Source organism: Ammospiza nelsoni, chromosome 1, assembly GCF_027579445.1.
Source record: "Ammospiza nelsoni isolate bAmmNel1 chromosome 1, bAmmNel1.pri, whole genome shotgun sequence".
Taxonomy (NCBI): Eukaryota; Metazoa; Chordata; class Aves; order Passeriformes; family Passerellidae; genus Ammospiza; species Ammospiza nelsoni.
In genome coordinates, this window is record NC_080633.1 from 6,872,429 (window position 1) to 6,888,063 (window position 15,635).

General features: G+C 44.4%; 1 protein-coding gene across 4 annotated transcripts in view; it reads right to left on the reverse strand.

The window, feature by feature from the left end:
• PRKAG2 (protein kinase AMP-activated non-catalytic subunit gamma 2) overlaps positions 1-15,635 on the reverse strand; it is a 219,917-nt gene that overhangs the window by 45,152 nt on the left and 159,130 nt on the right. For 3 of the 4 annotated variants that reach the window (XM_059470812.1, XM_059470820.1, XM_059470830.1), the window contains one exon: positions 2,606-2,687. In XM_059470812.1, coding sequence (XP_059326795.1) covers positions 2,606-2,687 — 82 coding nt within the window. Of the gene's footprint in view, positions 1-2,605; positions 2,688-2,853; positions 3,010-15,635 lie in introns of those variants that run through there. The other variant, XM_059470834.1, reaches the window with a different exon arrangement.

The following is a 15,635-nucleotide window of genomic DNA, read 5'->3' on the forward strand; positions in this document are numbered from 1 at the left end:
GTCACACCATCAGGCCAGACCCTGCATATTCCATTACAGTACTACATAAATCATAAATCTTTCTAGCATCACTTTTTTTCAATTCACCCTCCTAATTAGAATCCAAATTAAATGAATGCCTTCTGTGCTTTCACATTCTCATTTGTGTAACCTTTGAGGAGAGGGACTAACAGATCCACTTCACATACTGGATGGCATTCAGCACACACATTGAGCCTCATTTTTCAGCTCTTTTCATTAAGCTCCATGTTTGAACAGAACTGCTGCATAATTTGATACACAAGATAGTTAGCAACTGTTGATGGATACAGAACTGGAAAGCTCACAAGAGCAAGTACTCCAAAGTAGAGGCAGTGAGGAAAGCAGCTCTAAAACAAGTTTCAAATTTCTCATTCAACCCACAATTTTAAGCCTCAGCAGAGAAACTTCAAGTTTGACAAAAGATCATCAGTTACAGTTTGGCTACAGCCACTTAATGAAACCTTATCAAGACTTCAGAGGTGTTTCTCAATTTCTGAGCACTCACCACCTGCTACCCAACAACAAAGTGAACATTTCAGATGTCTTTTACTCTCCCACCCCCAATATTAGCACAAACACAACAACAGCAACCAGTGCAAAAATTTAGGTCATAAAACAGGTACTGCCACTAAGCTGCTGCATTTCCAGCTGCAGCTCAGCTTTCTGTGATTCTCTTTCCCTGGGGCCTCTCACACAGGAGCACTCTGGGCAGCAGCCTTGGGTCTGACTCTGGCACATTCACTTTTACTCACACCCCAGGTTCTGAACACAGCACTCTACCCCCTTTATGCTTGCTTTAAAATTAGGCCTAAAGCCAGGTTCTCATGTAGTCTGAGAGGATAATAAGATGACTGCTTCCTTTCAAAACCCACACCCCACTTTAAACTTGCTATTAGCCCTGATCTTCTGACAGGCCCCTGAACTCCTCTCACCCTCCCAGCCTGAGCATCCACAAATCCTGAACCTTAGAGCCAAACAAATTAGGAGACAAAGCATAACAGAAGCTTGAAAAACATTAAAAATGGTTAAAATACTAAACTTTCTAAAGAATTTGAATTTTTTTATTGCAGGGTTTTAGAAGACACACATATCTTCACTCTTATCAAGTGTCTCCCCATAACTCCACATTACACTTTTAAAAGTGCAAAGGTGTTTCAAAACTGAAAGTTTGTAGTTTCAGATTTTTTTTAACCTAGAGATCCTATTCATATACCTAAATGTGTAAGATATTTAAAACAGATTTTTAAATGGCTTAACTATAAATGATTCAGCAGGTTTGAGGAACCTGTATCTCACAGCAGCAAGGTTTATGTAAAAATAAACAGGTAAATTGGTAGCTTTCTAGCTCTCCATAAGCATAACATGAATGTCTAACTAAGAACAGTTAAACAGTGTGAGGGAAAAAAAAATCCTACAAGTCAGCAACAGATCCCCTGCACCAAACACTCATACTTCAACATGTTCAAGAGGCACAAAGGCACAAGGATTTCATTGCAATTCAAACTCTGGACTCAAAAAAAAAAAAAAAAAAAAAAGGCAGCTCAAAGAATGCAATTGTTAAGAGCTTCCTTTTCTCACACACAGAAAGATTAAAATAAAAGGTGTTACTTTTCCAGACCAGTCCCACAACTGCAGGCAGCATGCTAGTAACCAAGAAGCTGCCTTATTAGCATACCAGCTTAGATATATCTTCTCCCAGAATGACTCAGCCTGCTATTTTCAAAGTTTTCCTTAAATATTTGTCCTACATTTTACAATAGGAGTTACCAACTACAGAAAAATACATCCCATGAAGTCTTAGCCACTTCTCAACGCTGAGCATAGAGATTAAGCCATGCGTCCACATTTGCATCCACTAAACTAATCCTTTCTGAAAATGAAAGCTCGAGATACTCAGCACGGATCTTTCAGAGGTGAAGTGGCTGCTTGGTGCAAGTTGGAGGAAAAAAAAAAATCCATCCATGCTTTGCCACAGCACGGTTTAGTGCCTGAGAGAGGGAAAAACTTGCCAGGAGTTGCCCTGTGCAAGCAGAGCACACTCAGTGGGAACTGCAGCCCTTCAGAGCACGGCAAAGAACAACCACAGAGCGCAGCCACATAAGGAAAATTCAGTGTACAGCTGCTTTGAGCAGATGTATGCGCTGCCATAAGGAGGGGAAGCTTCACTTGAAAGAGCTTCCCATCGCTGCTCTCAAAGTCTATATTTGGTATCGCAGACGTATTCGAGGAGAACGGGTTTTTTACGGGGAGGAGGAGGGGGTGCCGTGCAGGCTGCGCTCCCTCAGAGCGGGACCCGGCCGGCGGCAGCGGCGGATCGGGCACGGCCCGGCGGCGGCACCGGCACAAGGGCGCCGCAGCGGGATCGGCACCGGCACAAAAGCTCCGCAGCAGCGGCACCGGGCTGGCTCCGCGGCCGGCGAGGCACGGCACGACCCGCCCCGCAAGGACACGGCCCGGGCACGGCGCATCCCGCGCTCCCCGCCGGGGATCCCCCGCGCCCGCGCCCGCGCCCCCGCCCGGAGCCCGCCGGCCGCGTGGGTGTCCCCGGCCCGCCCCGGCCCCCGCTGCCGCCGCGGATTTTTACCTTCATCTTCGAGCTCTAGTTTCTCCAGCATCCCTTCGGAGGCGGCCGGGAGCTGCAAGGGAGCCGGAGCCGCTGCCGCCGCCTGCGGGAGGGAAGAGAGGAGAAGGAGATAAGCATCCAGGCGCGGACTCACCGGCCCCGCGGCGGCATCGGCTCGGGAGGGGCGGCACGGAGCGGGCGGAGGGGAGGGAAGGCGGGACGGCGGCAGCTGCCCCTCGGCCTCCGCACACGCTGCCGCTCGCACACACCGCGGGGGGAGGAACCGGGAGGAGGAACCGAGGCTCGCCCTCCCCCAGCCCGTGAACCGCCGGGCTCCCCCCGGGCTCGCTCCGGCTCCCCGGCCGTGCCTCCTGCGGGCGCCGCCTCTTCCCCGCTCGGCGGGAGCGGCTCCCCGGGCGCCCGTTCACAGGACGGCGCTTCCCGCCACGCCTCGCCGCTCCCCCCTCCCCCCGGCGAAGCGGTTGGTACGTTCCGTTTTGCTGCAGTCGAGCCCGTTGGTCAGCGGCGGGAGGGGGAGGGAGCTACCACTTCCGCGCGGAAAAGGGAGGGGGAGGAGGGGGAGGTTAGTGCCCTGAGAGCTCTGCTGGGGCAGCCGCCTCTCGCACCCGTTCCGCAGCCTCGGTTGTTCTCCGGGCTGCCCTGGATTAGAGCGGTGCGACTGAAGGTGGATTGGGGGAAACCCTTCGCTCCCCCTGCCAGTGGAGCTTGGTACGCTCCCGCGCGTTCACCTGCGAGGCAGCGGCGGGGAAGCGGACGGTTCCACTGCGCTCCGGGGGGTGTCAGGGTGTCGAGGGGGTTTCCCCTGTGTGTGACGGGAGCTCCCGCAGTGCGCCGTGCCGCTATCCCGGCCCCGGGGTGCCCTTTATCCCGGGATACCTGCTCTGTCCTGAGTACCGCCATTCCGCAGTGCCCTCCTTCCCGAGATACCCGCTTTATCCCGGGATGTCCTCTGTCGGGATACCCGCTCTGTCTCGGGATGTCTTCTATGTCGGGATTCCCCCTCTATTCCCGGTATCCGCCATCCCGGGGTACCCGCTATCCCGGGGTGTTCCCTATTTCGGGATTCTCGCTCTGTCCTCCATACCGGGGTACCCGCTCCATCCCGGGTACCCGTGTGGGCACGGGCGCGCTGGTTTCCATGTCAAACAATCCCAGGTTAAGTCACAATTCAGGATCAGCCCGAATGCCGGCGTCTCCCGGGCGAGCGGCGCGGCTGTGCCCGCCCGGAGCAGCGGCTCAAGGACGGGCTCGCACCGCGGGACGCTGCAGTTTACAGGGAATAGCATTTACTGCATCACAACCCCGAGCCAGGCTACAGCAGAAGCGAGGAAATGAGGAAATATTCGAAATAGATTGGTCATTTACATTTATTTTGGCGGTGAGGTGTGGTAAAGCTTTAGCTGAAATGCGCAGGTCCCCGCTGGCTGCTTAGGAAGCCCAGCAGGAGCGGTTCGGACACGGATGCTGGAGAAGGGGATAAAGGGATTATTGCTTTGGCAATGGCAGCTGACACACATGGATGGAGCTCCAAAGGAGTCACAGGAGTCGTCAAGGAATATTTTAAACCTGCTGGTCCCAAGGGGAAGCTCAGGCTTCAAAAGTTCAGCAAGCCCTTCAAGGAGGGGAGGTTGGGTAGACCCCGCACAGCATAGCAATGTGCATAGAACAGGGAAAGATTAAAGATAATGAGAATAAAACTATGATAGGGGAGAGAGACAAAATTTATGGGAAAACAGAAAACCATCTCGTAATTTCTCAAGTCCAGCGATGCTTCAAGCAAGGAAACAAACTGCTGGTGACAGCTTTTTTCTTTTCCCAAGCTACCTCTTTCTAAGGACACTTTTAAGGATATAGGAGGAAGTGAACAATAGCCAGTTCTTCTTTACTGTAAAGATCCCTTGAAAAGAAAATTCTAAAATATTTCATTCACAGGTGTATTTTTAAGATGCTTCTATGATTTCAGTAAATGGTCTAACTGACCAGTCACACAAGATAGCAAAGCAGTTCATATTAATTTATAATATTTTCAGCCTACTAATCAAAATGCTTTGGAAGCTTTTAATTACTTCTGGGAGCTAGCTTTAAAAGCTCTAAATTATTTATCTTTCTTATCGTGTACCTTGGTACTGATAAGAGTTTATAACATCTTTTCTTAATCAAAGGCAGAGAAGGAGATGACATATCTGATTTGAAATAACTGCCATGATTTTGTTTCTTTTCGTTTCAATTTACTCCCCATAATTATCTACTAAGCACCAGCCATGAGGAAATACAACTCCAAGGTTTTTGTAGCTGGAAGTGACACTGAAACTTGAAAGGTGTGCATTGAATTTCAGTGCCACACAACACGAGATGTTTATTAGAAGTCAGTTAAGCTTATTTCATGCTACAAACCCCAGGGCTCACTGAAAGATCAGGGTTTTACAGTGGCAGAACCTACATCCAGACCAAGAGTACGATGAGAAACTCAGGATAATAAAAAGGCAGTAATTTAATATACAACAGAGATTTGTAAAGGAAACATGTACCATCCACACTGCTCAAAAAAGAAACCCAAAGGAAATGGAGAACTAAAGGCTGAAACCCCATCCTTCAATGTGCCTGCAGCCTCGGGATTTGTTCAAACCAATTTTGGAACGAGCTGCTGATCATGGCGTTCCCTTTGCTCCTCGCTTTGCATTCTGGCTCCTCTTGGCTTGTGGGCAACACAGTGAGTCAGAACAGGAAACTGATGCAGCTGAAAACCAAAGGGACTAGAAGAAAAGATTGGGCTTTATCCAGATCAGCTCCTGATCCAAGTCACTGTTTAGTTGTATCAGCACTGGCACAGGAGTTGTTCAGGGCAGGAGGGGCAGTGGGACCACACCTTCTGGGAACAACCCACTCTTAAGTCAGCCTAAATCATGGCCAAAACACCCTCCTGTTCATTGTGGACAGGATTAGACAAATTAAAAGGTATTTTTAGCAGTATTGTCTCTCTAAAAACTCCTTCTGTCATTTTACAGCAGGATTACTGGCTAAAAAAAAAAAAAAAAATTATTGAAAAGGAGCTGTAGTTTCCAATAGGGTGATATTAAATCTTGCAACTTTTCCTGCCTGTATTTTGTGACTATTTGTTTGTTCTACTGCCACAGAAGGTTTCCCTGAACTATAACCAAGGGATTTATCCAAATTATGCTTCAAAAATTTGCTCTCAGTGTGTGTCAGGTAACCCAATTTAACTGTTTGAGAAACCACTGTGACAGAACAGTACTCACTTGTACCCTAGATATTGCCAGGTGACATAAAGCTAGAGAGAAAAGTTTAGAAGAGAAATATGCACAAACCCAAAACTGCCTGAGTACATTTTTTCTTTGCCACATTTTTACAGGAATATTATTTATGCCAAAAATATGGACCTACAACATGACCTTAGTACAGCAGTGGCATCAATCTGTGTAGACAGAAAGAAAAAATTCAACGGCAAAAGTCACAAAAAGTAGATATAAACAAAAGAGATTTTAGGATTTCTGGGAAGGCTGGAATGTAAATTCTAATAGGTAACTGCTTACTTTGGCTGTTTTCTTTTGCTTCCTAGGGTAAAGGGAGTGAGGAGTGACTAATACTCTGTGGAAGTAAAATCAGTCCTGTAAATTATAGGTGCACTCAGAATGAATACATTAAAGCTTATCTGATAATCTAGATTTATTTTTTCTGATAATCTGGGAGTCCTTTCAGTCCTGTGTCCTACTGAAGGAATCCCATCCTTTTTGTAAGAACATGCAAAGTATTTAAGTCACAGGGATGGTTCAGGGATGTGAAAAACAATTAACATCAGCAGAAAATAATTTTTTATATACTTTCCTGCCATCTTGCCTTACACTCTTTGGTGTAAATTTGTTTTCTGAGATGTGTAAGAGACATTTTAAGCAGATACAGGAAAGAAGGATCAGCAACAACAGTCAAGGTGTGCAACCAAAGCCAAAGCATTCTCAGCCTCTCTAATGATTCACCCAGATCGTCTGGGTGAAACAACTGCTAAAGGTCACCAGAGTATTCTCAAGAAGGCACTAAGATTTCTTTATCTCACTGGAAGGGTTTAAGAGAGGTTCCACAGAGGTCTGTGTTCTGTCTGTCATCACTCTGTGTTTCCACTGATGACTCAAGGAAGAAATAATGAATAACCTGACCACATTTTCAAATGGTAAAAGAAGCTGCTGTTTTAGGGACAGCCCTAGAACTTGAAATAATCTTGAGAATTGCTGCAGTGCTTTGAAAAACAGGATGCACTTTGATATGGGTAAGTAGAGTGTGGTATACAATAAGCAAATGCAAAAATAAAGTGGGAAAGGATGGACTTCCAGCAGTCAGGCAAGCAAAAACTTGGGAGTGAAGCTAAATGTGAGACTACAATGTCAGTTTCTTGGAAAATAAGAAAAAAAAATCACACTATTTACAAATGTGTTATAGGTAAGACATCGAGCATCTGTGCTACACATTCCCTGGTTAGATGCCAGCTGGGATACTGCATTCAGTTTTAGGGATAAAACTCAAGAATGAACTAAAAGAGTCTAAAAAAAGTAACAGCAATGATCTACACGTTCAGAAAACATGACCTGTTAGGAAGAACTTGAAAACTTCCCACTTTCCTCATCTACAAAGGGGAAAAAAACTCAAATAAAAACCCCACAGAAACAACAAATAAACTCTCCCCTTCCCCAAATAAACCAAACTAAAACAAAAAAAAAACCCCAAAACCAAAACAACAAAAAACCCAAAGAAACAAACAACTCACCCCTAAAAGAACCCCAAAACCCCACAACACCATAAAAAGAAGACTGAAGGAAAATACCTCAACAGTCTCCAGACATGGTGTGTTTTTGCAAGAAGATAAGTGATTAACTCTTCTGGGTCCACTGGTTATGGGATGAGAAGTTATCTACTTAGCCTTTAAAGAATTCTTAGGTTGGACTTTGGGAGAAGTTTCTGAGTGTAACAGAAGTGAAGCACCAGCACGTTTTGCTAAAAAAACCTCTAAAATCTCCATCACAGGAGGTTTTTAGCAATGGATTTAAAACCCCCCATTTGTTTATTATTATTTCCATATAGTTGATTGTGTTGGTGGGGGGAAATGAATTTTTAATGTTACTTCCTTCCAGGCTTGTTTTTTTTTTTTAGTTTCTATTTTTGTCCAATCTTTAGAAAAATATATATAGTCTTAGTATGGTAATTCAATGAGAATCCTTTATATGTATGTTATGTACAAAACCCAGTTTACAAACCATCTATATAAATGTAAATTTTCTTTTTCCCCTCCCTTCAAAAAAGTAGCCTTAATTCTGAAATAGAAATATTCTGAAACAAATATTGTCTGAGTAATGTATAGTATGTAATAAAGATTACATATTAGTTTTTGGAGACTGTGTAGGAATAAAAGTAATTGTGCTGCAAATCACAAGTCTGTGTGGAGCAGACTCACTCAGGCACTGCCACAAAAATGTTACCTGTGCTTTATTTAAAAATAGGCATTTCCAGGTAAATTCAAGGCTGCCCTTTCTCTTTCCTGATGGCTTTAATATGGGTATGCTGGGGTGGACCTGCACAGCTCAGCAGTAAAACTGAGTGCCCTTCCCAGCACTTCAGAAAAAAAAAAGGCCACTTACCTTGTAAAACCTAATGGATTTAAGAGCAACAGAAGGAATTCCCATCTAAATGCAAATCAAGGCAAAGCCATTTTGAATGCAAGAGTAAACTAGGAATGGTAATTTTCCCACCATTTGCTACAGCTCCCTACTACAATTACAGTTCTGCACAACTGAAGTAGTTAACAACTCTTCTCCTGATGAGCTATCAAAGAACAACTTACAGTTTTTCCCAAATGTATGTCATAAATATGTTTATTCTCTTGCAATCTGTGTAAAATTAATTTAGAACACTTCCTGCTTATTTTTGCTTTAATTTAGCCTGGGTTGTAAAGTGGAAAAAGGACAAGTTACCAGGAAAAAGAAAAAAAAAACAGGTTTAATCTGGTGTTTAAACTGTAAATTAAACTGCTACTTGTTTTTTGCTAGAGTGTGGTAACTGATATGGTGGGTTTGGGACAGCTGAGAGCACTGGGATCATTGAGGCTGAGGTCAGGATCCCAGCCTGGATCCCTTGTGGATCTGAAGGTGCCACCTGTGTGCTGCCAAGGCTGCAGGGTGGCAGTCCCTGAGGGTGTCCGAGGACACAGCTCTGGTCTCACCTCAAACTCCTCAAAAACCTCGGGGTGACCAGAGCAGCTGGGCACGAACTGTAACTTCCACCATTTATTCCAAGCAAACTGCTCCAAGCCCCAAACAAACCAGTGAGGAAGGGGATGCCCTGTACAAAATACTGGATTGGAGTTTTTATTTCCCATATCCAGAAGGAATGTGATACAAATTGCTTTAGTCTTACAAGGCTTTTGAAATACCAAATGCTATAATCACATCTGTGCCTAGCATGTGTAAATGAAGGCGGTGGCAGCTCAGATTTTACAATTTGTTTAGAACAGAGTAACCAAGCCCCATAAACCAGCCTGGCACTGACAGTGGTCCCCAGTGAGTTCTAACTGGGTTCAGCTGGGTGTTCTGTCCCTTAGCTGATAAACTGGGGACACAACTGTCCCACAGCAGGTATGAAAGTGAGGGAGCACTATATAAATATAAATATAAATATAAATATAAATATAAATATAAATATAAATATAAATATAAATATAAATATAAATATAAATATAAATATAAATATAAATTTATTTTATTCTAAATATTTTCCTGTATGTACAGTGAGGTTGAAGAAACTCTAATGATTTCATTGCAAAACAGCTCAGGCAGAGCTTGCCACTGGGTAAGAACTCTACCCTGGAAGGATTTTTTAATTTCATCCCAATCTGATCAGAATATGACTCTCCCGGTGGTCCTGAGCAGGAATCTTGTGGCATGAAATACAGAACAAGTGTATATTGCTTTTACATTTTGTAACTAGTAACCAGCCTCCTGCCACAGGTGTCCTCCCACATAACAGCTATGATATTAATTACTTTACAGAGTTAACTATTACTGATAAGCAGTTGGAGATTTTAGTAGGTCAAAAATGGATAACATAAATGTAACAACAATCAATTTTAGCCAAATCCTAAATAAATAACAACAACAACAAAAACAGCAAAAAAACCCCCAAAACAACAACAACAAAAAAACCCAAACCCAACCAAAACCCCCAAAACCAAACCAAAGGAAAAAAAGAATATTGAGTGCATGCTGCATGAGGAAAGATGACAAAATGGACAATCTTCATTTCTACTAAATCCTCACTGCAATACTGAGTGTTGGAATCTGCTTACCCTGGAGATACATGAACCAAAGTTGCAGAGAGATTTCACATTTTTACTGGTGAGCCCTTCCTAAATATTTCTGTATGGAAATGAACTTGAAGTTTAATCCCAGTGAGTTTTGTTCCTGACTTAATTGCGAAACAGAATAGATTTGCAGAACTTCCTTTGATCTAACAGCAGAAACAAAGAACCTGTGTTGCACACAGTGTCCTCCAGCTCTTCAGTTTAAGGCAAAGAAAAATGGTCCCAGTGAGAGAAGAGTTAAGCACTTCTGAAAAATAAACTTCAAAGAAAGTCAAGTATGAAGGAATAGACAAGATCCCAAGCTAAACTCCTAGAGAGAAATCAAGGCAGGAGTAGGAAAGAGGCAGGATTTGTTTACATAACCTCTAATCTGTAGCTGTGTCTGATCCTGTATCACTCTGCTACTCAGATAAGGTGGAGTTTAGAGTCAAGAATATCAGAGGCATTCTCTAGACAAGCCCTTGTGGCCAACATTCCTTCCTCAGATTACTCATGTTGGGTATAGGTGGAGTCCAAATCACAATTATCAGTGTGACACATTATTAATCAAACAGCCACACAATTTAAATTCTGTCCTTTTGAAGAACTTTCAAAGAAGTCAAGTGCTTGTGAGGAGCTAACCTGAGTTTGTTATGAATACAGATGTTACAAGTGTTCTACCTGACTGCAAACACAGCGATGCCACTCAGTTTTAATCTCTTCCAGAGTTTTTAAGTGTTCTTGTCTTAAATATTTATTATTGTATATGATCAAAAAGACACACTTCAGCTGTTTTTACACATAGGTTGGAGTGCTCCTTGGGTTCTTTGAAATAGGACCAACCTCTCATCACACTCAGGGGCTCAGCTGAGAGCAAGAAGGAATTATTGCTGGAGAGAGCTGCAGCAATCAGGTACTAAGCATGATTACAGTAGATATTTTCCTGTGAAAAATGTACATTAAAAAAAAAAAAGCAAACAGAACATTAAGATACTACTAATGGTAGAACACAGGTAAACATTCACTAATTTCAAGTGAATGGGAAAGAAGAAAGTGAGCCCACATGGATGTGTCTGCATTTGCTGGCATTGAATACAGGATTATTCATGTTAGTTAAAGTTATGCACTTACTTAAGTACTTTAGCTGGATTGAGGCCAGAGTACTGATGAGTAATCTGCAGAACCGAGGCTACTGAGAATAACAAATGAAAAAAAAAAATACTCAGAGCCAAATCTGATTTAAATAAACACATTTACTTTCTACCATTTTGCTTTCTTCAGTGTTATATTTCAAAGCTCAGGCATGAGTAGTGACTTCACTGAGTGAACACTTATTACACCAGCTTTCAGTGATATTTTTTAAACTTAAAATGAAACAGGTTTCCCCTAAAAACACTGAAATTAGCTGATACTACACTTTAGGCTTGAGTAAACATCACAAAATTCTATAACAGAATTGTAGTCTATTGTAGCCATGATATTTTATGAAAAATCCTTTCCTTAGGATTTTTTTCTCCTGAGAAGCGGAGAAGCCTCAAGAACAAAATGTAAACATTGATTATCTGCTGCTGTGGAATGCAACAGGTGCATCTGAGATTGGTCTCATGTGGTTGTTTCTAATTAATGGCCAATCACAGTCAGCAGGCTCGGAGTCTCTGTCTGACACACAAGCCTTTGTATTCATTCCTTCTTTTTCTATTCTTAGCCAGCCTTCTGATGAAATCCTTTCTTCTATTTTTTAGTATAGTTTTAATATAATATATATCATAAAATAACAAATCAAACCTTCTGAAACATGGAGTCAGATCCTCATCTCTTCCCTCATCCTCAGACCCCTGTGAACACTGTCACAGTCTATCATCAAAATGTAATTTTAGAATCACAGAATGGTTTGGGTCAGAAGGGACCATAAAGATCATTTTATTCCAACCCCTGCCCTGGTCAGGGACACTTTCCACTAGACCAGGTTGGCTCAGAGCCCCATCCTTGAACACTTTCAGAGATGGGGAATCCACAGCTTCAAGCCCAGTGTCTCACCACCCTCCCAGTAAAAAAATTCTTCCTGAAATTTATTCTAAACGTTCCCTCCTTCCGCTCAAGACCATCTCCCCCTGTTCAATCACTACATGCCATTGTGCAGAGTCTCTCTCCAGCTTTCTTGTGGCCCCTTAAGGCACTTGAAGTTGCTCTCAGGTCTCTCTGAAGCTCTGTCCTGTCCACCCTGAGCAGCCCCAGCTCTCCCAGCCTGCCATTCCCACAACCATCAGCACTTCTGAAAGGCTGAAATCAGATCTGTCAAACCAGGGCACCAGATGTAGGGCAGAGTTACAAAGGTGCTTTTCTGAGAATCTCAGACAACCTTCAGCTCAGAGCTGAGTCACCCACAACCTCAATAAACCTTCAAGAAATTGGCAGAGACCTGGGCTGAACAAACACCTCCTGGGTGCCACGAGGTGCAGCAAGTGCAGCTGAACAGAAAAGGAGCAGCTGCTGCAGGTGGCCCCTTTCTGCTGGGCTCAGCACGTGAGGATCCCAGGAGGGCTCCACAAGGAGCCTTTGGGAGCTCTCTCAAAGGGGCAGGCAAAGATAACAATGTCTTTTTTCACTGCAGCTCTAGGAGGACTTTGAACACTGAGGAGAACTTCCTGGTAGCACCTGGGGCTTGTGTGTTTGCATTAGATTTCAAGCCCACCCCAGAGGTGACAAACGGGAGGCATGGGTGCTACCAGGGGCCCCACTCAGGCTTGTGAGCCTCTTATCTCACAGGAGCTGCTATTAGGCACAAACAAACCAATATATTCATAAACCTCCTTCAGCACAGACACTACAGTTGGCCTGTAATCTCCAAGTAAATTGATTTTTGACTAAAAGCTGTTTTTCAGATGGCACTGAATGTGCATAGCTTGAGGAACCTGACCCTCTTCCTGAATTCATTCCAGATGTACTGCTGATCACTCCAGGCCTTGTTTTTGTGTGCTTCTTCATTTTTTTTACTGTTATACACAAAAGAAACCTGCAATGACAGCTCACACAATGGATACCTTCCTTCTGCCATGCTTGTTTTCCCTTTTCATAGCCCCTTAACTGCATCCTTGCCAAATTCTAGGTGCAGTGAAACCAGACTGTGCTCAGTGCTGCCTCTGTGGTTTGAGACCCCCTGGAAGGACTGAAACAAGGGCTGTGCTGAGCAAGAAGCCAATCAAGCACCGGAGCTCAATGTTTCAGGGCTACAAACAAGATCATAAAGGGACATGCAAATAGTGCTGAGGCTTTTCCCTGTATTCCAGGAAGTGGAACTTAAAAAAAATAATTGGAATTATTTCCACATTAAGCACCAGGGATGCACCTCCAGCAAGCCAGCCCCCACACTCATATCCCTGCAGCCTCTGAACTGCATCCTTGCCTCATTCCAGGTACAGTGAAACCAGACTGCACTCAGTGGTTTGACACCCTCTGAAGCACTGAAACAAGGGCTGTGCTGAGCAAGAAGCCTGTCAAGCACAGGAGCTCAATGTTTCAGGGCTACAAACAAGATCATAAAGGGACATGCAAATAGTGCTGAGGCTTTTCCCTATATTCCAGGAAGTGGAATTGAAAAAAAAAAATTGGAATTATTTCCACACTAAGGGATACACCTCCAGCAAGCCAGCCCCATGCTCATCTCCCTGCAGAGCTGCTGGAAATGCAGATACAAAGGTTCATTCATGGGCACTGGGTGCTTTCAGTGTGGAAATGGCAAATGCTGGGGTCACTGCACCTAACCTGAGATGCAGATTGAGTCTGTAGTGAAATGTCTGAGAAGAGCTGAAATTATTTCTTGACATGCCTCCCTGGGGCTCAGAAGAGCAGCTGACTTCACAGAGATCTTTTGTGTAAATCTTGATGTGCTCTGAGCACATGAGAGCTTTCCTGGCCACAGTACAGCCTGCAGCATGAAAGCCTGTTGCTACAAACTTTAAACACAACAGATTCTATCTATGCTTAGCTTATCTTAAGCCACTTGCAGCTCCTGTTCAAAAAATATCTGAGTTATGTAGACCTTTTAAATGTATTTATCACTGTAACATTTCAGATTTAGAGCAGTGTAGCCCCATTTTTTTATAAATGGGAAACAGAGAGACCAAGTGACTTAGGGCTGCACAGGTTATCTCTGATGGGGCAGATGGTTGCAGTCAGGGGTCTCTGATCAGCTACTGGCACTATTTTTCTCCTCTTCAAACTCTTGCTTTCCTTAATGACTCTTCAACTAAAACATTCATTCAATTCCATTATTTTTTCCCTGAAATAGCAACAGCCAAATCCTGGAGGCCATGAGGAAAAAAAAAACCCATCTATATCTTCATAGTGTAACCTCTGTACCCATAAAATCTTTGATGATGGAAGCAACTGCTTAATGACCAGCTCATATTGTACCACAGCCATGCCCTCACGGGAAAAGGAAAGAAAGTTGTGCACTTTCTGACTTTCTGTGGCAACGATTTTGTATCAAGAATTGTGTGGCAGCAATGAGAGAAATGATTGCCCCTCTGTAGTCAGCCCAGGTGAGGTCACACCTCAGGTGCTGTGTCCAGTTCTGAGCCCCTCACAACAAGAAAGGCATTGAGGGGCTGGAGCACATCCAGAGAAGGGCAATGGAGCTGGAGAAAGCTCTGGGGAGTGAATTCTCTTAGCAGGAGCTGAGGGAGCTCAGGGGGGCTCAGCCTGGAGAAAAGGAGCTCAGTGAGACCTTCTCACCCCCCACAGCTCCTGCCAGGAGGGTGCAGCCAGCTGGGGCCAGGCTCTGCTCCTGGGAAACAGTGACAGGACAAGAGGCCACAGCCTCAAGGGGCATGGGGAGAGGTTCAGTTTAGACATCAGGAGGAATTTCTTCGTGGTTGTTAAACATTGGAATGGAGGCCCAAGGAGGTGGCAGGGCCACCATCCCTGAGGTGTTCAAGAACTGACTGGATGTGGCACTCAGTATCAGTGAAAGATCAATGATCTCAGAGGCCTTTTCCAGCCTGAATGATTCTGTGATTCTGTGTTCCTCACAGTGAATACAGCTAAGAGATCAGCTTTGGCAGTGTCCTGTTCCTGTGTGCAGGATGTCTGCTGGGATTGGCTTTTGTTTCTGGCAGCCTTAAGGGAAAGGGGTGGGACAGGGCTCAGGTGTCCTCTCTCATAAACCCTGTCTGTATCAGGAGCTGTTCCCATGTGCAAAAGGAGCTCCATCCCAAGGTAGGACACACCATAAATGTTTCCAAGTAAATACCATCCTGACACCCACAGAAATGCCAGACACACAACAGCAGGCAGAGAGTAACCTTCCAGCTGCTGCTCTCCCTGCCACTCACTCTGCAGCAATTTCCCATTGTCACCAAGAGCTCCTCTCCTCTCCTCTCCTCTCCTCTCCTCTCCTCTCCTCTCCTCTCCTCTCCTCTCCTCTCCTCTCCTCTCCTCTCCTCTCCTCTCCTCTCCTCTCCTCTCCTCTCCTCTCCTCTCCTCTCCTCTCCTCTCCTCTCCTCTCCTCTCCTCTCCTCTCCTCTCCTCTCCTCTCCTCTCCTCTCCTCTCCTCTCCTCTCCTCTCCTCTCATTTTCCTCAACTCTTTTTTTATCCTCTGTGCTTCAGCTTCCTTTCTCATATCCAAACCTGCTGTTGTCATTTTAAAATATTTTAATAGACCATAAAAATTGCACAAAGACCCTGATCCA